This window comes from Podarcis melisellensis, assembly GCF_964234715.1.
Source record: "Podarcis melisellensis genome assembly, chromosome: 8".
In the NCBI taxonomy this organism is placed as follows: Eukaryota; Metazoa; Chordata; class Lepidosauria; order Squamata; family Lacertidae; genus Podarcis; species Podarcis melisellensis.
The window spans coordinates 63,735,566-63,757,842 of NC_138540.1; the positions used below are offsets into that span (position 1 = coordinate 63,735,566).

The 22,277-nt window shown below is 43.4% G+C and overlaps 1 protein-coding gene across 1 annotated transcript in view; it reads left to right on the forward strand.

The window, feature by feature from the left end:
- CLIC4 (chloride intracellular channel 4) overlaps positions 1-22,277 on the forward strand; it is a 47,052-nt gene that overhangs the window by 17,851 nt on the left and 6,924 nt on the right. The window contains exons 2-4 of the mRNA XM_081921535.1: positions 5,065-5,174; positions 15,475-15,600; positions 17,620-17,726. Coding sequence (XP_081777661.1) covers positions 5,065-5,174; positions 15,475-15,600; positions 17,620-17,726 — 343 coding nt within the window. The remainder of the gene's footprint in view (positions 1-5,064; positions 5,175-15,474; positions 15,601-17,619; positions 17,727-22,277) is intronic.

Here is a 22,277-nt window from a genome sequence, read left to right on the forward strand (position 1 = left end):
TAGGATGTGTCCTTGAACTCCGATCATGCTTCTTGCTTGTCTGGATAGAGGACAGAGGGGTGTGTGTGTGTGTGTGTGTGTGTGTGTGTGTGTGTGTGTAGAAATAAGACTAATACTTAAGGGTAAAACTGCTGGGCCCACTTTTGTTTCTGGCTCCACTTGCCATTGGCTTGTGGTCCCTTGTAGGTTGTCCAGAAGGGAAAGTGGCCCTCAGACTGAAAAAGATTACTCACTGATGTAGGTAGGAGCAATTGTATTGCTATTGGCTGCCTGGACCCACTGCCTGGGTGTAAATACTGTGTATACACTGGGGAATAGGAGTTGGGAAAATGCTTAGATGTCCCATTGCCAAAGGGGGGGGGGGACCATAGCTAGGGCCTGATTGCTTTGTGCCAAAATGAGGTGGTGCAAGAACTGGGCTATATCTTTTATTATTAATAACTCCATGTTTAATATTTATTTTCTGGCAGTATATTGATGATGGAACTTCTGGAAGAATCTCATTGTAACATAGTGTTAATTAGTATTTAGAATTTTAGCTTGCCCTTTCCAAAATATTCAGGAAAAGTATTCCATCAGTATTGCACTACGTTAAAATTGTTTTGGAAGAGTGCTTCTTGGAAACTATTTCACTTAACAAGTTTCAGATTCCAGAGATTCTCCAGAATGCTTTACATCTGCAAGCTGTTAGCATTAAAATAACTCCCTCCCTTGTGTCATCCTGGGATACAAAAGTGCTGCTGTTCTTAAAACTACTGATGTAATTGTTTATGGGTAAAGGATATTTTGTCATGATGAAAAATAATGTGTTACGTTTGTGGGTTGTTGGGTGCCGTGTTTGTCACCTGTTCCTTTGCCTTCCCTACCAAAACATTCGTAGTAGTATTCTCTTCAGTTATCCAGATATACTAGAGATGGCAGTAATTAAATTTGGAATGAGGAAACACACTAAATCCAGATTTTGCATTGTTTTGCTTTTTGCCATGTGTCCCAGCACCACCCATGTAGGAACATAGGAAACAGCCTTGTACTATATCAAACCACTGGATCCATTTGACTGGAAGCCAGTATTTCAGGCAGGGGTCTCTGAACCATACCTGGTGGTTTTGGGGATTGAACCTGGGACCTTCACCAAGCAAATGCTCTAGCACTGAGCTATGGCCCTTTTTTCATATTAAATTTTGAAGTTTTGCGTCATTTTATTAGTCCAATTCTAATCTCATCCAGACAATTGGATACACTACAGTTTGCTTTTTAATAAAAGGTTTGCTAACCAATGGCTCATTAAAGCAGCTCTGTATGGATTTAATAAACTTTGTGTTCCCTTAGGAATGTAGTAGCAGCCCATTTCCCAACATTGATTAAGAAGTACAAGGTAGTTTCTGAGAAGCAATTCGTCTCTTGGGATATCAGTAGTAATCTTCATAATGCCTTTTAATAAACATGTGAAATACTTTGGATTAAAAATAGAACATGAGGCATGGGTGGATTAGGCAGACCTGCTTTCCCAGCATGTCACTTCAAGGGGGAAAAGTTAAAATGGAATGAAGACCAGTTGCCAGTTAAGGCCACCTGCTAGAGCAGAGGTGGGCCACCTGTGGTTTTCCAGATGTTGAACTTCAGCTCCCATCTGCTTCAGTCAGCATGGCCAATGGCCAAGGATGATGGGTGTTGTAGTCCAACACCATCTGGAGGGCCATAGGTTGCACACCCATGGGCTAGAATCAGGCATAGGCAAACTTGGCCCTCCAGATGTTTTGGGACTACAACTCCCATCATCCCTAGCTATCAGGACCAGTGGTCAGGGATGATGGGAGTTGTAGTCCCAAAACATCTGGAGGGCTGAGTTTGCCTATACCTGGGCTTGATGATACTCCAGAGAGATCTCCTTAATCTGGTGAAGCAGGCTACACTGTTTTGGAGCTTTTTTTTTTAAAAAAAGAGAGAGATTGCCACTGAAGTAGCAAGTTTGTTTGTTCTAATTGGAAATCTAGAAAGCATTTTCTAAAGCTTTATGCCTTCCTCCTCTTGACTCACTTTGCTGGGGCATCTAGATTGTCCTCCTGAAATCACTTTAGTATTCAGGCACATCTGGTTTGAGCAGCTTATTCATGTTACTTGTCTGGATAGTAGTTTGGAAGTGGTTACTTGGAGCTTATGGCTTTATAGAATAGTGTGTGTCAGTGCATGCAGAGAGCACGGTTTGGACTAGATTTTCATGCCCTTTCCAGCCCTTTGGTTTTGGGAGTTGGAAATCCCTGGGTGTTCTTGGCACAGTCATAGTAATTTTCCAGTCTCTGCCCATTTCTGCTAAATTTGTCAGAGGCCTTCATGTTTCTGTAAGTCTCACTTCCCATTTCTCAGTTGCTGGCTGCTTTTTTGCTTCGGCGAAAGCTATCTTTATACATTGTGAATTTAGACAAATAAGCACATAACTAAAGCAATGAATACCTAAAATATGGCTTCAGAAATTATACCTATATCACCGGGTGCAGAGGCACCACAGCATGGTCTGAAAGAAGTGTGCATGTGTGTGTCAGAGAAGCAAGGGCTACCATGACATGACCCCCCCCCCCAGGTAAGAGTTTCTGGGTCACACAGTTGAGTAGGCTTGCCTTCAGCACAAGTTGTGGCCTATTAAGCAAAATGCAGCCCCTCAGACATGTATTGTGGTTTGCATGGTGCTCTGTATACCTGTTTTGCATTCTTAGGCAGGCACCAAACCAGAAAGTGCCTGGAGGCTTTTCTGAGCTGTGTTTGACTTGGTGGGTCACACGTTTCACCAGTCTTGATATTGATGCATGTAGAAAGCTTTCCGTCTTTGGACTGTCCTCTTGGACTGACTTTTCAGTGAGCTAACTAAGGCACACTGGTAGGTGGTGAGCTTTGTCAAACTGCTTTTTAAATTCTAAAATACTAGTATTACACGCACAGAAATATAGCAGGTTTGGTACAAAAATAACAAAGAACTGGTAAAAAGGAAAGAGAACTCCTTGCTACTTTCCCTTTTTGTTACAAAGGCAGTTATGAAAAGACTGCCACATGATATTCCAAGCCCACAGTTTCTCTTAAGATAAGGTAAGTCAGTTTTTCTAGAATAGCAATTTGCAAAGCTGCCTAGTGCCAATGATTCACGGTTATATTGGCTGAATCCTTCCCACCTTGTGATACCACTAAACAGGCAAATATCACTAAAGGTTTCAATATTAAATTAGAATTTCTATCTAGCAAGCTGCTTATTGAGCTGAAACAGTGCTGATGATAACAGAGGCTTCCTTTAATCTTTCAAAGGCGTAAACTTTTTAGTCTCATCTCTTGGAGGAAATTCTACACAAAGGGCTAATCCCTCCCTCTTTCTCTTGGGATGAAACTACTTGTGATGCAACCTTCTGGTCCTTACCCTATCTACTGAGTCACCTGTTCTAATTATGGGCAGTGATGTGGGATGGAAAAAATTTCAGTGATTTATCTTTCCATTTCATAAGTTCATTCATAACAATGGATGGATGCCAATTGCAAATACAATATTAGACAAGTCTGGCAGTTTCAAAGTTCTTATTTTGCTTCTTTCTAGTAAAGGAAACTAAGTGTGCTAAATGAGATCACTCTCGGGGGGAGGGATGGGGAACTTCCTTCAGCTGAGGGCTGCATTTCCTCATGGGCAATCTTCCATGGGGCCACATGCCAGTTGGAATGGCCAGAGGCAAAAGTGGGCAGATGGCACACTTTAGTACAGTAGGGTATATTCAATCCATTCTAAAGCCAGTGGTTATCCAACTTCAGGGACACATTCAGTTTAGGCCAAAACACTCAAGGGAGAGGGTGAAGTGGGACCAGTGAGGGGTGTGGCCCAGGGAGAGTCCCAAGGGCAATATTTATTTCTAGGCCTGAGGCTTCCTACCCCAACTCTAGGGGATCTTTCTAGGGAAAATTTCTAATTTTCTGATGGAAACCCCCTTTTAGTCTATCTTGGCAAGCAATAATTAACCCTGAAACTCATACAGGTGGTACCTAACCCCTAGGAAGCTGGCAATGATCCATCCTGGCACCACCACATTGCTGGAGGCACTGCCTCACACTTGGTACATATCTCCACATGTGGTGGGAATGTATGGAAGTCCAGCCTTTTTGGAATTCGATATTCCAAGAAATTGATAAAACAACAAAGCAACAATTAGAAGTCAAGCCAGAATTAGCTTTATTAAATATAGTTTAAGAAAACAATCTGGATTTATATAATAAAGAATTAATAAGACATTTATTACAAATGGCGAGACACAATATAACCTGACACTGGAAAACCCTTTCTGGTACAACGATAGACATTTGGTACAAAACAGTTTGGAAAACAGCATGAGTGATTCACAAATAACCTACAGTTGACACATGGACAGATAAAGAAAAAAAATGACTTTGCTTTGGTGTTTACCATGGTTTAATTTCATAGCACATGCCAGTATTCCAGAAAATGAACAATACCCCCACATCAACATTTGGCTCAGTCTGGTTGATCTAGATTTAAACCCCCCGCCCCCCCCCCGGTTCATCAATAGACCAACACTTTATATTGTGTTGTTGGTAGCATAATAGGAAAAGTGGCTTTTACTCATACTTAATCTAAGCACAACCACAAGGGCTTCTGATTAGGTTTTCAGCTGTTCAGTGTTGAATGTTATCTGTTAACTCAGTTCTATCCTGTTCCCCATTTGTTTTTGTTTAAACCAGTATACGAACAAACATTAACTATTAATAATGAACCATATATTATGGATATTACTACTAATGTTTATGCTATTTTTGTGATATACAAATAACATGAGAAGACTTGGTCTTTTATTTGTATCATTTGTTATTCCTATGATCCTTGTTTACAAAATCCAGTGAAAACTTTTTTTAAAAAATCCTGATGCAAATTTCCCCATGCAAATTACCTTCAGTTTGTAAATGATTTTTTTTCCAGTTCAAAACTGTTCTTGAAGCTCACATTACTGCTAATGGGTGACAGAGAATGGATCTGGACATCTGGTGCACTTGTATTAATGTTTTTCCCTCCTCTTTTCGCAGGCTGGAAGTGATGGTGAAAGCATAGGCAACTGCCCCTTTTCTCAGAGACTCTTCATGATTCTTTGGCTGAAAGGAGTGGTATTTAGTGTAACAACAGTTGACTTGAAAAGGTAGGAAACATGACACTCCCTTACATTTCTACTTTATATCTGGTTATCTTTGAGAGATTTAAGTAATAGGGTCTTCTTTCCTACACAGTAGATTCTAGCTGCTGCTGCTGCTGCTGCTGCTGCTGCTGCTGCTGCTGCTGGAAGATAAATCCTGTGCGATTACTTTCTTGACATCTTGAAGATTTATAAACCTCTGTATCGGAGAGTTAATATCAGACATAATAACTGAAGCAAGGATATGTTATGTGGAAAATTGGAAGATGTAAAAGTACTGTGGTACCTTGGGTTAAGTGCTTAAGTCATTCCGGAGGTCCATTCTTAACCTGAAACTGTTCTTAACCTGAAGCACCACTTTAGCTAATGGGGCCTCCTGCTGCGCTGCTGCTGCATGATTTCTGTTCTCATCCTGAAGCAAAGTTCTTAACCTGAGGTACTATTTCTGGGTTAGTGGAGTCTGTAACCTGAAGCGTATGTAACCCGAGGTACCACTGTACTCCAATTCTCTGAATAACCTGCATGAATAGGGGCTGTCAAAAGCTAATGAATTATATTTCTTCATCTGCACAGCCTCTGTGGCATATCCTTTGTAAAAGGATTTTGTCTTTACACCTTACAGAGCTACAATTCCTAGCAGTCTTAAACCACAGTTCCCAAGATTCTTCCTCTTTTTTAAAAACATGCTTTTAAATGTATGGTGTGTATGCAGGCTAGGTTTCTGTGGGGGTAGGATGGTCATGAAGGAGGAAAGCATGCCTTTTTATTCTCCCACCTTCCCCTCCTATTCTGTATAGCACTAGAGAGTTCAGGTGTGGGCAACCTGAGATTTGAATCTTTTACTGCTATGTAGTGTGAGATAGAGGGGTGGTCTAGGAAGGATGTCCAGTATCACTTTTTCTTCCTGAAACATCTCTGTATAGTTCAGAAAGGGCTCAAGCAAACCAACTGCCTCCCTTTTTTCTTCTCCTCCCACTTCTCTGACCCCCACCACAGCTGATTGAATGGGCTCTTAAGTCTACAAAAGCTGATGATGCCTTAACAAAATACGTCAGTCTTCATGATACTTACAAGACTTGGTTGTTTCTATTCTTCACATCTTGTATCTATTAGCATGCAGGATAGCTCAGGTCAGTAGAGCATGGGACTCTTAATCTTAGGGTTTTCAGTTCAAGCCCCACGTTGGGTTGAAAGTTTGCTGCATTGCAGGGGTGTTGGACTGGATGACCCTCGTGGTCCCTTCCAACTCTACGTTTCTGTGATTCTATCTCAGCTGCTCTTTAATAATACAGTTCATTTAGAATCTCTTGCCCACCCAACCCCACTCTCTTGGGGCAGGTTTCAAAAAGTTGCCGGTAGAGCACAATGGGAAAATTGAGGCTTTTAGTCAGCAGCATGCCTCTCCTCCACCTCCCTGCCAAAGATAGCATCCTGCCTCTGGCATTGAGTGTGAATCTGGAAATTCCACCTTTAGACAATGAAGTGAGTTACTATAGTATTCCTTCTTTAGACTCAACTCTCTGGAAGCTCACAGGTCCATTTCAGCCTGTGCTTCCTTCAGAAACTTTTTCCTGCCTAGAGGTTTTGGGTATGTAGAACCCAATAGCTTTTTGTGGGTGGGTGGGGTGACCCTGTTTTTGTTTCTAGATTGATAGCAAACTCAGCTAGTTGAGTGCCTGTTGAAGGGAATGATGACTTCGACTTAGCTCAGACTAGTGTGGTTGCCTGCCATCTTTGTACTTCTGTGCTCATTTCTTTGAATGAGATTTTTATTTAAGGCATTTATAACCCACTTAATATTTTTAAAGAAATGTTATAATCTTAATAAGGTAGCTATTCACAATTGCTCTTCTGCTATGTATTGTATTACAGCTCTGTTAACGAGGTTCAAAACTTATTTTTCTTTTGCTAACGAGATCAGGATTTGGACTTCACATTGTGCTGGGCTCTTCCCGGTACAAAAGTTCACAAGCAAGCAATTGTGGGGCACAGGAAAAACTTAAATCTTGCAAGCTTGTTGTTCTGTGACATGCTTTTTCCTTTGTGCAGTCTTGTTAAATATAGCGCTGCTAACAAGAGGTTATTTCCAGTTAAATTCTGCTAGTAGCTAAGGCCACAAGCAAAAATATGTGTGGACTAAATGGAGACACACTTAGCGCCCCCCCCCAAGTGCTCATAGGTTTTCTGCTTCTCTGTAGTCAGTAAAGACAGAGGCTTCATTCTTTTCCCTCTTCAGGAATGTAGCTTGTGTTTGTGTGCAAGAATTAGACTTCTTTTGTTGGCCAGAGCATAGCTGCAGTGTGCAGAATTTGTTTGAGAATGCAGGGCAAGCTTTTGGCTTTGATTTTTTTTTTTAAATTGCTTGAGGACTACTTTCTTAAAAATGAACTGAACCCCCCCCTCCAAAACCCTGAGCAAGTACTTGTCAGATGGTGTTCCAGGAAATCCTGGTATTCCCCATAAGTCTGGAAGCTTCTCTGTCAGCAGTAAGATTCAGGAAAGCATGCATGATAGTTTACTTATACTTTATTACATGTTCTTTTCAATGCACATGCTGTATTCTAGGGTGCATTTGGCATGACAAAAGTGCTAAAGTGGAGGCCAACAGGCCTAGCAAGCCTAGAGTGCTCCTAGCAGGATCCCTTTCCAGGTTGCAAGGAGTCTTTGGCAAATAATGAAAGGTTGGTAAACAAAATAGAGCAGCCCTGCTGGATCAGGCCAATGGGGCATTTAGTCCAGTAGCCTGCTCTTACTGTGGCTACTGTCTATGGGATGCCTACAAGCAGGACCTGACTACAGCAGCCCTTCCTCTGCATGTGATCCCCAGCAACTGGTCTCCAGAGGCATAATGCCTCAAACCGTGAAGGGAGAACATAGCTATTGTGGCTTGGGGGCTGTTGATAGTCTTGTCGTCCATAAAGTTGTCTAATTTTTTAAAGCCACCCCAGTTGGTGGCCATCACTAAATTGAAGCAAGTTTCCTGAAGCTAGAAATCTTTAAACCAGTTGTAACCTACTGACTTGGTTATGTCATTTAGTGATGCTGCTGAGGTATAGAAATTGAGAGGTTCAGAAATGAACTCTTGCAACCCCTGAGCCCATGTTAAGCAGAATCCAGACACCTGATACGAGTCTGACTCTTAATCGGTCAGCCCACGTGATTACTCACTGCTGCTGTTGCTGAAGTGGCAATGGGAGAGAATTATGATGAGACTCCAGTACAGTAGACCAGTTAGTGATTAGAGCAGGGGTCAGCAAGGTTTACCTTGCCTGGGCCGGTTCACTCTAGTGGAGATCCCTCCATGGGCTGGATCGCCTGCCTGCCTGTGATTTCTGGCATCTGCGCCTGCGCAGATGCGATTTCCAGCATCTCTGCAGGTGTGATTTCCGGTGCTGCGGAAATGAGTCGCTGTGCTGCGCCGGTTTAGCGCAGTGCGTGGGGACTCGCTGAGCGCGTGGCTCAGTTCAGGGGTGGCTTGTGGGCCAGTTAAATGACCCCCATGGGCTGCTTGTGGCTCATGGGCCTTAGGTTGCCGACCCCTGGGTTAGAGGAACCATATCCTCAATGGTTCCTGATGGTTAATGGTTAAATGCTCAAGCAGAGGTTGCTGGACTGCAGCTTCCATTTCTTCTCTCTTCACCACTATGCTGACCGGAGCTGATGGGAGTTGGAGTCCAGCAACAACTGGCAGACCACAGGTCCCCCTACCCCTGCTGTAGACGCTAATGGAGGCTGTCCCACCATCAGGTTAAGATCACTAGGGATTATTGGTGGAGGGATGTAGCTGTAGGTTTGTGGAGAAGGAATTGCCCAACTTGGGTCTGAGGTTAAGCAACTTAACTTTGCATCTGTTCTAGTGCGAACCTAGTGGAACTTGTCGGTTACAAATGTATAACCTGTCGCATTGGCTGCCTTTTTATAACTCTGGCCAGCCTATTGTCTGGGCACTTGTCCAGTGAATCTTTAAAAAAAACAAAACACCACCAAGTGACGCATGCTATAATGACTCTCAGCTTGAGCCACTCCCTCTTTACTAGCCTGGAAGAAATGGAAGTTCTTTTTACCAGGGTATTTATAGCAATGTTCCATAGGTCACTGTTGTCTGTTACTTTTTTGGGGCTTAACAGCCTCCACCCAAGACACACAAAACTTGCTTTTGTCCTCTTTTGGTCATCTCTGTCTTATACTTCACTCCGAGTTGGGTAATAGCCCAACAAAATAATAATAATAATAATAATAATAATTTATTATTTGTACCCCGCCCATCTGGCTGGGTTTCCCCAGCCACTCTGGGCGGCTTCCAACAGAAATGAAAGATACACTAAAATGTCACATATTAAAAACTTCCCTGAACAGGGCTGCCTTCAGATGTCTTCTGAATGTCAGGTAGTTGTCCATCGCCTTGACATCCGGTGGGAGGGCATTCCACAGGGCGGGCGCCACCACCGAGAAGGCCCTCTGCCTGGTTCCCTGCAACTTGGCCTCTCGCAGGGAGGGAACCGCCAGAAGGCCCTCGGAGCTGGACCTCAGTGTCCGGGCAGAACGATGGGGGAGGAGACGCTCCTTCAGATATACTGGACCGAGGCCATTTAGGGCTTTAATAGTATTTTATTAAGTCTCTTTAAGAACTGGCCTCTTGCTCCCAACTACTCCAGTCCATCTTGCTTGCCTCAGGTGAGAGCCAGTGTCATAAGAGACAGCGGATGTGTGAAATCCAGGTTCAAAGCCCTACTTGCTTCATGGAGCTCCCTGTGTGGCTTTGAGCAAGTCAGTCAATACCTAGGCTGAATCTGTCTCACGGGGCTATTAGAAGACATTGGGGTAAATCCTGTATCCTTCTCTGAGCTTCTTGGAGGAAGGATGGGGTACAGGCTTGGGGCTTTTGTTGCATGTAAATCAGAGCAGGGTTTCCAGTATATAGAACAGTGTTCTTGTTGAGACACGACAGGCACCCACAACCTGCACTTTGCAGAAACAATTGACGACATTTCTGTCCCAACCAGCTTTCCCAGCTGGATGAATATGTCTCTGCTGTGGGTGTCTGCTTTGTATTGTTTTTAAATTTATCTGGAGTTGTTTTTTGTATCTTAACTGCTTTAGCTGCTAATATTGAGTTCTTTACATTGTATGTTGAGAGGTGTATGTGCAATGCCATAAATCAGGCCTAGCCAAACTCAGCCCTCCAGATGTTTTGGGACTACAACTCCCATCATCCCTAACTAACAGGACCAGTGGTCAGGGATGATGGGAATTGTAGTCTCAAAACATCTGTAGCTCTGAGTTTGCCTAGGCCTGCCATAAATAAATGGTAACTGTGTAAATAGCCCACAAAAATTGTAAACCTGCATATATTTGTTGTTGGTTTTTTTACTCACTTGTTAATAGGCTGCATGCTATGCTGGTCACAGAGGAGGATTGGATGCCTCTTCCATTTGGGGCCATCCCTGAAGTGTGTGTGTGTGTGTGTGTGTGTGTGTGTGTGTGTGAGAGAGAGAGAGAGAGAGAGAGAGAGAGAGAGAGAGAGAGAGAGAGAATAGGAGCTACTTCCCCAGCCCTGTACCTAAGTCAATGGTGGGACCCACACACTATGAGTTGCCCAACCTACCACCACCACTTGGGAACAGCCCTACCGACTAAAAATGAAATGTAAGCTACTACCTCTGAGCAGACGAGTGAAAAATAAATAAAACAAAAATGACCTCCTAGCAAGCAGACTGATGGAGGGGATGGTGGGGTCCATCCCTAACCAGCCTGCTGCATTTCTATGATGGTTTTGGCAGTAGAGGCTGTTTGTCCTTCTGCAGTTCTCACAGAAACCATCCCTCCTCCACTGCCAGCTTGCTCACTTCCCTACATGGAATTCAATGCAGTCTCCCACAATGAAGTTAAATTGTTAAATACAAGGCTGGTATAGGGGCAGTGGTATAGTGGTATAGTGACAGGTTCCCTTCCCATGGATGCACAGAAGACGAGTTAGTAGTTACAGCATGGCAGTTGTGGCCCATACAGCTGCATCACTTGCAGCATGGGTGGGAACGCCTGTTAAATGGATGCGGTTTCAGCTGTGTGCCATAGGAAAGGCTTAAAGAGCACTTGCTTGTGGTGAGTAAGATTGGCCTCCAGGCAGGGGAGGTTTTTTTGTAAATGGGATGAGAGTTGGCTCTTTCAGGCTCTTGCACACCTATTATGTATACTAGTATCTGTTGGCAGGCAGACCGGTACAAACTTTGCAATGTCTTTGAATTAGGCCGCCAGGCTAAGACATCATGCACACTTTTGAGTAATAGGATTACTCGCATACACTTATTTCACATTCTCTCTCCTTTCCTTAAAAACGTCCTCTACGTCAGCCAGAACAGTACTAGACTATCCCTAGAGATGCAGGGTATGGTTTTGCTATGCTTCTACATCACAAAGTTGGGAGCCACCCACACAGCCTGAACCTACGGTGTTAAACTGGGAGCTGACATTGACCATAATTCTCTAGTCCAGAGTGACTTTCTGTTGTTCTCTGGTTAACACCCTAAATGCTTTGCATTGGAAAGCAGAGTGGAAAGACGCTTCAGTTTTATGCTAGGTGCCAGAAGGATTGGTTTGGAAAGAAGATGCTACAGATTCCTAATAATAATAATAATAATAAATTTGACATCATTAGCACCAGATGTGTTTCGCTAAAAGCTCATTTAGACTGGTGCAAACATGCAACATAAACAGGTGTGGCCAACAGGGAAGAAGGGTAAAGGAAACTGTAAGGGAACTGACTAGCTCTGTTGAGGATGCTTAAGGGGGATTGTGACAGCAATAGGTTTAATTTGCCTGTTTTTGGAGAGGGGGTGTAGTTTGCCAGAAGCCCCACCCCCCTTTCAGAACTTGTTTTGACATTTGCTGAGGGTTTGGTCTTGCCTGCTCCCAGAACAGAATGCACCCTTCACACCTGAAAGGTATGATTTGCCACTATTTTTCCCATCTGAAAAGAACCTTCTCTAACCAATGGGAGAAATTGGAGGAGAGCCACTCCAGTAATTTTCTGTAATTATTGTGGGTGTACACAGCAGTGTTTTAATTGAAGCTTAAGCTACTTAAGGTATGAAATTGACTCACAAATCTCAGCAGCTTTTGGAGAAGGACAAATTAGGAACACTTTGAGTGTGTGCACACAGTTAAGGGCAGGTTTGTGGCAGCTGAATGTTCTGCTCTTATTCTCTGCCATGAAACAAAAATCTGGGAGAGGCTGAATTGGACTAGCCGCTAGATGGATCAGTGGTCTGACTCAATGTAAGGCAGATTCCTGTGTTCCTGAATTACTGAATAGTGGTTTTGGTGTAACATTGCACAAAATTCATCTACCAAGAAATGGTATGACTAGTGTGTAAAAGAAAGGCCTGTTATTGCTAAGGCAATACTTTTTAGGTAGGACCAACAAAATTCTCTCCCAAATACTGAGTAAGCTTTGGAGTTTTCCAAATTATTAAACAAACTAGCACTCGGGAGGTGGAGGTGGAGGATATGAAAACAAACCCTAGCATGCAAAAAATTAGGCTGGAATCCCAAGGTAACAGTTGTAGGATGGCTGAATTAGTCCAGTCTCTGATAATATGTGGGTGTATCTGTTTATACCTTGGATCCTGGGGTGAAGAAGCAGTGGCTGATCAGCACTTTTTGATAACTTAAATCTAGCTTTGGCATGGGACACCTTGTTTTATGGAGAGCCCTGTTTTCTCATTCTTTGAAAACTCTAAGCAGATGGGAATAATGGCAAGACATCAAGCTGTGGCTGTGCTTGCTTTCGAAGCTTCCCCTGTTCAGAGGAGAGGTCTGGTGGCTGCCCTGTGTTGATTCTTTTCCTCTTTTAGTTTTGCTTGTTAGTTTATACATCTGTTCAGCTCCCCATGGCCTTTCAGGCCATTTGTTGTACCAAGCTTCTGCCTGTCCTGCTTGCTGCATGTCTCGTTCAGTGCTAAATTCTAAAACTGGTTTTGTGTGAAGATCTTGTGTGCTTCTGGCATACTAAAATATTGAGTTAATACCCTGCAAAGTGCAGTGCTGAGGTCAGTTCATGATTGACTGAGCATCCCTCACCGAACCTCAAATGTGGGAAAGTCAGCTAAGCTGGACATGAAAGGCTGTACTTTGTCTTTTGCATCACTGAGTGATTGCCAGATTTTTACCACTGGAATGATGGTGGGGAGGTGGTTCTCTTACACCAAATCCATTCTGGTGGTTCACTTTACTGGTAGTGCTGTCTCTGAGTTTCCCATTGTAGGTGGTACAGGTCAGAAGGGCATTGTGTGTGTGCCTCAAATGGGCAATAATCCAGGGCAGTGCTAGACGTTATTGTTGCAGGAAGCATCAGCTAAACTTTATTGTGGTGTTAGCACGAAGTGTGGAAGCAAAAGACATGTGTCTATACATTAAGTGCCCAGCTATGTGCATGTGGAGAAATCCAGCTTAATTGGGGTCCCCCCCGAAGGAATATATGTAGGGACTTAAAGATGTGTATATGCACAATTTACTTCTGCCCTTTGCATGTTTTGCAGCAGAAAGTACTGATGTAAGACTCATTCGCTTTGTGACAACCAGAATTATTTAGCGAAAGTGGAAAAGGCCACAGCAGTGCCAACAGCTTCCTCCAATGTATGAGGTTTTGCCCCTGCCTCACAAAACTGGAAGCAGCCACCTGCTGCAGGATGTTGACTGAAAATCCTGTTCAGGTGTACAGTATAGTCTGCCTGTTTGTTCCCAGTGGTTCAAGGCAGCTTACCCCTCTATACAGGCTCCCACTCTCTACTCCTGCTTTGATCTCCTTTTAAAGCCTTTTTACACCACTGAAAATTGCAACCACAACATTAATGTTCCTTTCACTATGTCCACTAACAGCACCTTTCCTCCAATAACTCCCATATTCCCCCTTTTAAAAAGTCCAAACTTCTCAGTGTCTGATCTCACTGTCACTGAATTCCCCAGTGCACACAAACTTCCAAAGTAGTTTGCCCCTTCATGGAATTCCTTTAAGTCTGTGTTGAGGGAAAGGAGGCCCAGCCTGCCCCAAAAGGAAGCAGGCTTGATGGCAGCTGAGTGTCTGCTTTGAGGAGCCTGGATTGCTTTCCCCCTGCAGGTCTAACTGCCACTACAGTCTCTTGAAATAGGACTGTGCCAAACAAATCCACACTTGCCCTGGGTGGTGAAATTGTTTAGAGCTAGGAAGTGTTACTGTCGGTTGGAGGGAAGATTAATGGCTGGAGCATGGTAACTAAATATTTCCCCTAGAGGAGTAGCTCTAGTCCCAAATTTGATGTCATAACCTGCTCTTGTACATTTTGCTAAATGTGTTTTGGCTTAACAGACCAACCCCCACAATGGAGCTCCTCTCTCCGTGTTAGCCTGTTTGTGTGCGTATGTTGTACTTCCTGTGGAACAGAGATTAAGACAACAGAGCCTGTATCAGCAGAATGCAGTCTTCATGGCACCATACAGATGCGTTTAGGTGTAGGTGGGTGGAACCTCAAAAATCCAGTTAGCCAAAGCTGTGCCCCCGCCATGAGCCAGATAGGATGCATCACGTTAAATGTTACCTGCATGCATCTAAGAAATGTGCAATGCAAAGCGTAAAGTGAGCTTATGGGTGAATATGACACATCCTATGGAAGTGCAAGCACAGAGAGCTAATCATAATTTTGGTGCTTTTTCTCTTACAGGTTTATAAACCATTTCCCAGCTTGAATAATAAAGACATTTCTAGCTTTCCAAATTAGTTGGAAGATTTTACTACGTAGTCCTTAAAAGTAAAATTGTGCAGCATATCTCTGGTTGGATACGTTGTGCTCTATCAAACCTGCTGGCAAAGTCCTTGGAGTTCTGGATTCCCAGCGGAGCCAACTTCTACCTCAGGGACACCCCCATGTCTTAAATTTTCCTAATTTATCTCAGGTTAAAAATGGTTTCCGCAGAGTGCTTGGGCCATAACTGCCTTATGTCTAAAAGAGGATTAGACAAATTCATGGAGGGTAAGGCCATCAGTGGCCAGTAGCCAGGATGGCAGTGCTCTGCCTCAATGGCCAGAGGCAGTAATGCTTCTGATTGTCAGTGGCTTGAAGCCACAGGAGGGGAGAGTGCTGTTGTGCTCATATCTAGCTTGTGTGTGCTTCCTATAGGTAGCTGGTTTGCAACTGTGAGAACAGGAAAGCTGTACTAGACAGCCCACTGGCCTGATTCAGCAGGCTCTTATGTTCTTGATAGCACTAACCATGACTCTGCCGGAATTGCTCAACATACTGAAATTTTAATGTAGACAACTCTACTTTTGCAGGAAACCTGCAGACCTTCAGAACTTGGCACCGGGGACTCACCCGCCCTTCATAACATTTAACAATGAGGTGAAGACGGATGTGAACAAAATTGAAGAATTTCTCGAAGATGTCCTCTGCCCACCCAAGTAAGTGTCACTAATGAGGGGAGGTGTATTGCAGAAAGCTGTTTTGGTGGTGGTGGTCTTTGACAATTCTCAGGATGGTACTGCTTAATCCTCTATATTGCTATGTACTCATTATGCAAGTTAGTTGCAAGCTTACTTCATCAGCAATAAGAGATGGCAACTGTACATTAATATAGGCTTAGGGCCAAAAAGCTGTTCCTACCCTATCGAAGCTGTATCTTTGTGCAACAGAGGTGAAATGCATAAGATTTCAAATTTCTGACCATGGGGTTTGCTTCAGCCAAGCAGGTCGTGCAGCCACACCAGTCAGCTTCTTCGTTGCCTTGACTCCCCCCTTTTCTTCCTTCCCATCAAACTTCTCACCAAACCCCTGGGCTATTGCACTCTTGGCATTGCTCTTTCCTGCTAGGGTGAGCAAGGATCGGATCCGAAAGTTAACTCTTGGTTAAGCATTTCTGTGACCTGAAAATTATTAAACGCAACAGACTGGGAAGCAGGTCTGAACAGAAGAGAGTCTTTGTGTCTTCATTCCCTTGTAAAAGGAGAGACCAAAGGGGATTGATGATCACCAGTGATTGCCATCTTAAAACTCAACATAAAGTTGGCATTACTGATATTGCCGATACTTGGGATAAAACCAAGTCTATCTTCTTTGCTTAAAGTCTTGTTTTCCACAATAATTTTCCTTAGCATTTACAAACTCCTTAAGAGTACGTAGGGGTGTTCTTGTTCTGTTTGAATTTCATAAGGTGAAATGCAGTGGTTTCCATACAGACTAGTAACCAATTCACTGTATTTTTCTTTTCCAACATGGCCCACAAATTTGCCTGCAACTGGTATCTTCTCTTTAATTCTGGAGAAATCCCCTGAGATTTCTGTCCTCATGCTGAACTTTGGACAGACTTTGAAGGCAATGAGATGCCTCTCTGCATGGTCTGAGTGATTTCCTCCCCCCTCTTCATCCTTCTACTGCCTCATGGGAGGGAGGGAGGGAGGAGGGAGTCTCCCAGACCTTGTGTCTCTTAAGTGGCACAGTGCCAGTGACATCTTGCAGAGCTTTGAGGCTCTCCAGCACCTCTGTGGCTCAGTGCTTGCATAGCCTGATTGCTGGGAGAGAAGGGAAAGAATTTGCTCTCCCAGTCACACTGGGCATTAGAGTTGTTGGCACACCTTCAAAAGGCGATCACAAACGGTGACTGGTTGTGAGGGTCAGCTAAAATGAGTGGACCCTAGGATGTCAAGGTGGGTGTTTAGTGTCCAGGTTGATAGCTTTTTAGAAATCAGTCACTGTTTCACAACTAGCTTAAATCAGAATTTTAGCTGTACCCATATTTATTCCAAGGTGAGTTGAGCAAGGGGTTATCCCCCTTTTTAATGGAAGAAATACTGAAATCGTCTCAGTATGTGCATATTGGGACTTTCTGGAATATAGCTTCATCGCTAAACATGTTTCTGAAGGCTTGTCAAAAATATGGGCAGATCTGGTACTTGGACAAAACTCTTAAACAGTTTGCTGCTCAAGTAGCAACGTATTTTAAAAAGTTGCATCCATTTAAATATTTCTCAGGGGAGGGCAGAGCTCCATGTGCTAACTCTGCAAATCTGTGGAATTCATTACGAGGGTAACGCAGCATTTCTAAGCCACCACACTTCTTGCATAATGTAATTGGCCACTGCTTGCTTTGGCAAAATTTCAGATGGCCTCTGACACTGAATGAATGACTCCTGTGAGTTCAGGCAGATGGAACTCTCTCCCATGTGCCCTGGGAAGGGCACTGGAGCATGTTATGTTTGTTTCTTTCAGGTGCTTAACACAGGAACAAGGTTGTAGTTATGCTGCCACTGTGCTCTTCCCAGCTTGCAGTAGCTACAAAGCGATGATGCAAATATATGCCATCAGTAATAAAACATTCTGGAAGGAAATATGCCCAACTTATATGGTACAATGCCATTGTTGCAATTGAAATAACACTGTAAATTCATATACAAATATATATATGTATATATGTTTCTCTTCAGGTACACAAAGCTTTCACCAAAACATCCAGAATCAAACACTGCTGGAATGGACATCTTTGCTAAATTTTCTGCATTTATCAAGAATTCCAGGCCAGAAGCAAATGAAGGTAGGGAATCTATTTTTGAGTGTGTTATGTGGCATTAGCTCTCTTTGCTATCCATCTTCCCCTTCAGTTTCTTAGCTTGCCCAAGTAGAGGTTTCTCCCAAACACAGACTGCCTTAAGAGCTGATGTCATGTTTTGCAATACATTCAGCAAAGCCTTGATTATCTTTCCTTAGAACTGCTTCTGTAGTAGCAGAGAAGTGGGGAGCGGAAGGTGCTCAATCTTTTTCCTGTGCCTTCTGTGTTCCAAATTACCCTTACTGCTCCCACTTCCACCCCGGTTGCCACCATAAGCTTTCAAATGCATGTTTACAACTCTGCAAAGGAAAAAGTGACTGGTAGCAGAGAACGTGCAGTAATCAGACAGAATTTAACCCCCTGGCACATGTCCACTTCAAATTATCTTTTTCTTAACTAGAATTTCAGCAAAATAAAAAGAAATGAAGTAGGGGACAGTGCCGTTGGTGTTTTGGTGCATGCATTTGAATAAAAGGCTTAGTGAAGCTTTTAAAGGCTTCTGGACCAGGCATGGAAAGTCTAGCCCCCCCAGAAATTATTGGACTCAAATTCCCATCAGCCCCAGCCAGCATAACCAATAGTCAGGAGGGATGGGATTTGTAACCTGCAACATTTGGAGAGCCACAGGCTTTCCTGTTCTAGACCTCGAGGGGCTGAAGTGGGCGATTCCACTGCATTAATGGCAACTGGATCAACATCTGTATGGCTGCCCTGCCGAGACTGCATTCAAGAGCATTGTTTATGACTTCTGAGCAGCAGGTGAGCTCTGGAACAAGGCCAGAACCCTTCTGCTCTCATGTTTGGAAGCAAACAAGGTATAGCTCATGCAGCCTATCCCAGCTCTAATTTCCTAAGTCTGGCCAATGCTGGAGTCCACACTTTCTATAGTGAGGCATCAAGTCTGAGGCATCAAGTAAAAGCTGCCCCTCTTGCCTGGTGGGATGAGACCTCTGTCAGTGTACTTTTGTAGCCAGAGACAAAGGGAAGCGTATATCATCTCATGGTGGCAGATTCTGGGTGCCTTTGGAGGCTGCTAAATGGTAAACTTCATTTGATTCATACATGGGGTACCACCCCAAAAAACAATAGTCTGGTGCAAGCCCTATTGAAATGAATGAAGTTCTATAGGACCCTGTGAAATGTTGAGCTTTGTGGTTTTTGTACATGGCCCTTTTCTCAGGTAGTCAGCAAAACTGACACACCTAGTTTGTGTAGTCATGAGCAGCCAGTTGCTTCTTATTTTAAAGGCTAAGGCTTGTAGCCAATGTTAGTCCTACTCAGAGTAGACCCACTGAAGGACATTAATTTCAATGAGTTTCCTCAGCCCTAATTTTTATCCTTGAAATGGGCAAATACGCTTCCTTTGTCATTATCCCTAAGGATTGTCCTTCCATAGCTTCTGTCTTTCACTCATCTGGAAAATACATTATGGTCCTTGGAACTGACTCCCACCTTTTGAGCAAAGGCCCAGCTGTTTCCTCTCTCCATCCCTTGATTTGAAGTTCCGGGCTTTTCACATTTAAAAGATGTGCCAGCTGTGTGCATGTGCCTCATGAGATTTTTGTAAGTTCTGCTGACAACAATGGCCCATTAAAGTTAATCATAAAATTGCCAAAGCTGCTAAAAAGCATTGGAGTCATTGTTTGCGCAACCACCTTGCTTATGCTTAACAGCCCTTACGCTGTTGCATTCTGAGAGCGACTGTGTATCCATGCATGGAATTGGAGTTGTTGCCTCTCCGACTTCTGTTTGAATTTTGCACCATAAGTGCCTCTGGCCAGCTCTTGATAGCTATAAATTGGGCTTATGCTGGCTCTTTCTGCTGGAACTGCTGTCCAAGGATTATTATTTGACTAGGGGTGTGGAGAGGAAACCTGCATTAAAGTGAAATTGTACAGACATGAAGCATGGAACTGCTTCTGAGTGAGTATCAAAGAAGCCAATTCCATAGAATCTGCTACTGCATAACTAAGTTCCTTTGTTCGCAATCTTTTGTGTAGGTTAAAAGTTGCACATCACACAAAGTGTGTCTTAAAAGAGAGGAAGCAGGTCATCTTTTTTCCAACCCTTTGGCTTATATTGATCGTGAATTTTAAAAAGTTGGCTAGATTATAATTTGATAAGTCATCTAGAACATGTGCGCATCCGTTTGCAATATTGGTTCAGACGGTTAATGTCTTGTTGCATCTTTTTAAAGACAAGTGGATTTATAGTGATACAGCCTTAAAGTGTACTTGGGTCCCTTTCATCAGATGCACAAAAGGAATGTTCAGTTTGCCTGCAAGCAAATATGCACAGATACAGAAGGAAATACTGAAATACGAGCTCAGTAGGCTGTAAAATGTGTTCATATGTGCACCCGCTTGCTTAGTCTTACGTATTCATGTGCATCTGTTCCTGCTGCTCTGTTTTTTCACGGCCATGTGCCCCCACAGTCCACAGCCTTATACGCAGGTGTATTTGTCAAGTGAAGATAACATTTATTGCATCGGATGAAGTGGACACTTGTCCACAAAAGCTCATGCCAAAACAAGTTTCTTTAATGTGCCACAAGCTGTAGTAGACCAATCCTCTGATAGTAAAGAGAGAGCTGAGCAATGGAATCTGAAAGACACTAAGCAGTAGTCATGTGTAGGAGGTGGGCAAGGCACTAGACTAGAAAAGCTGAGGTTCTTAGGGATGCTATGATCTACACCAGGAAGCAGATTTTGAAAAAAAAATGTAGCTATGATGAATACCCACAGCCAGCTTTTTCCAAGGGCCAGCTTTCCATCATTTAGGAAATCTTTCCTCTTTCCAGCCAAATCTACTTTCCTTTAACTCAGGGGTGGCGAACATACACTCTTCATGATGCTGGACTCCAGCTCCCATCAACCCCATCCCACATATCCAGTGGCTGGGGATGAAGGGAGCTGGAGTCCAACAACATCTGAAGGGATCTAGGTTCCCAGTCCCTAGTTTAGCCTAAATCTGTCCTATGTGACTTGTGAAAATCTGGAATTTTTCTAGCTTCAGCTCCCCACCAATAATTAGTGAGTTGGCTGGAAAATTCTATACTCATAATTTTTATTGCCTGGTGTACCTACCGTTGGCATTTTCTCTGAAAGCTCTGCCAATTTTTTCAAACAGTGTGCTACCCTTGGTGGTCTAAAAATGGCACTTAAACTGAATCCACAGACCTATAGACCTTGGATTATGTTTCCTGCTAGTAAATGAGAAATCTGTGGTTGCTAGGCGACCTTTTGCCACAGGGACCTCATACAGCAGCTCATTGTAAGGAAACAATATTGACAGCAGTATCTTTTCCATGGTGCATTTTTTTGGTGGCTTTTGTACACTGTTACAGTTTCTGCTCACTTTCTATCTGCTTTTTTCCTTCGTGGCCTATAAAATACTGTGCTTAGGGGTGGATTGGCCATGTAGGTTATTGCTTAAGTCATTTGCAAGGCTGAGCTACTGATGAGGATTGTCTCAGGCTCACCTTTAACCCTGAATATATCAAATAGTCCCAGCTCACTTATGCCCTGTGCTGAAGATCAGCATTCTACAGTTTAGCTATCTGTATTTTGTGATCTGTGGAAATCATGCGGAAATGCGTGTTTTATTCTGCATAATTCCGCTTCTGTAGTCATGGGGGAGGAGCTGTATAGGGCACTGAAGTCCCACCCACTGGCAATCCTTCTCAAGTCTTCACAACCACAAGGGCTAGAAACTTATTTTTCATTAGAGATTATTCTTAAAATTTTGCAGCAAGTATTTCATTCTGTGGCTTTTCTGGACTTGCATGGAATTGCAGCATACACATAGCCATGATTACCTAAAATAAATCCTGATGGCATTGAGCTTTGGGAAACAGATATAGCTAGACATTAGTTGGAAGGCAAGATGGAGGCACAGGTCCAAGTAGGTTAATTTCCAGAATTCTGTGGAGTAGTCTTTGGATACTGCAATGCTCTACTGACTCTCTACTTCACTTGGTTTCAGATGAATTTGCTTTGACTATAAGCTGGCCTGTTTCTTCACAGTTCTGCCAAGTAGTGTCCTGTAGCTTGCATGCCCAATGGCTGTTTCTCTTCTGAATTGGAGCAGGTGGAGCAGTATTGCACACCCAGAGGAGTTTTGCCCCAAATGCTCCAAGGATTCTCCTACTCATCGAAGATATTGGGGCGGGGGGGGGGGGGGGAGAAGGCTACTCCTGTGGAGTTTCTGGGAGGGAGCCATTGTCTTGAAGTCAAACTTACATCAGCATTGGCTCAAAACTGGAAACGACGCTGTTGTGACTAACACAGAATGCATGCAGTAGATGGGAGAATTCCAAAGCAGACAGTCCCACAGAATGGCTCATAGTTCCCATTCCAGGCTAAGGGCAATGCTTCTCTCTTAATTGCCATGCAAGATGTTCAGAGGTTAGTTGGAATTCATCTCAATGCTGTTAGAGCAACTTTACTCGATGGCACATTGCTCCCGCTATGAAATCCGATCTGGGGTTTGCTTTTTCTACATCTTGCAGTCCTTCCTGGGTTCAGTGGAGGCAGA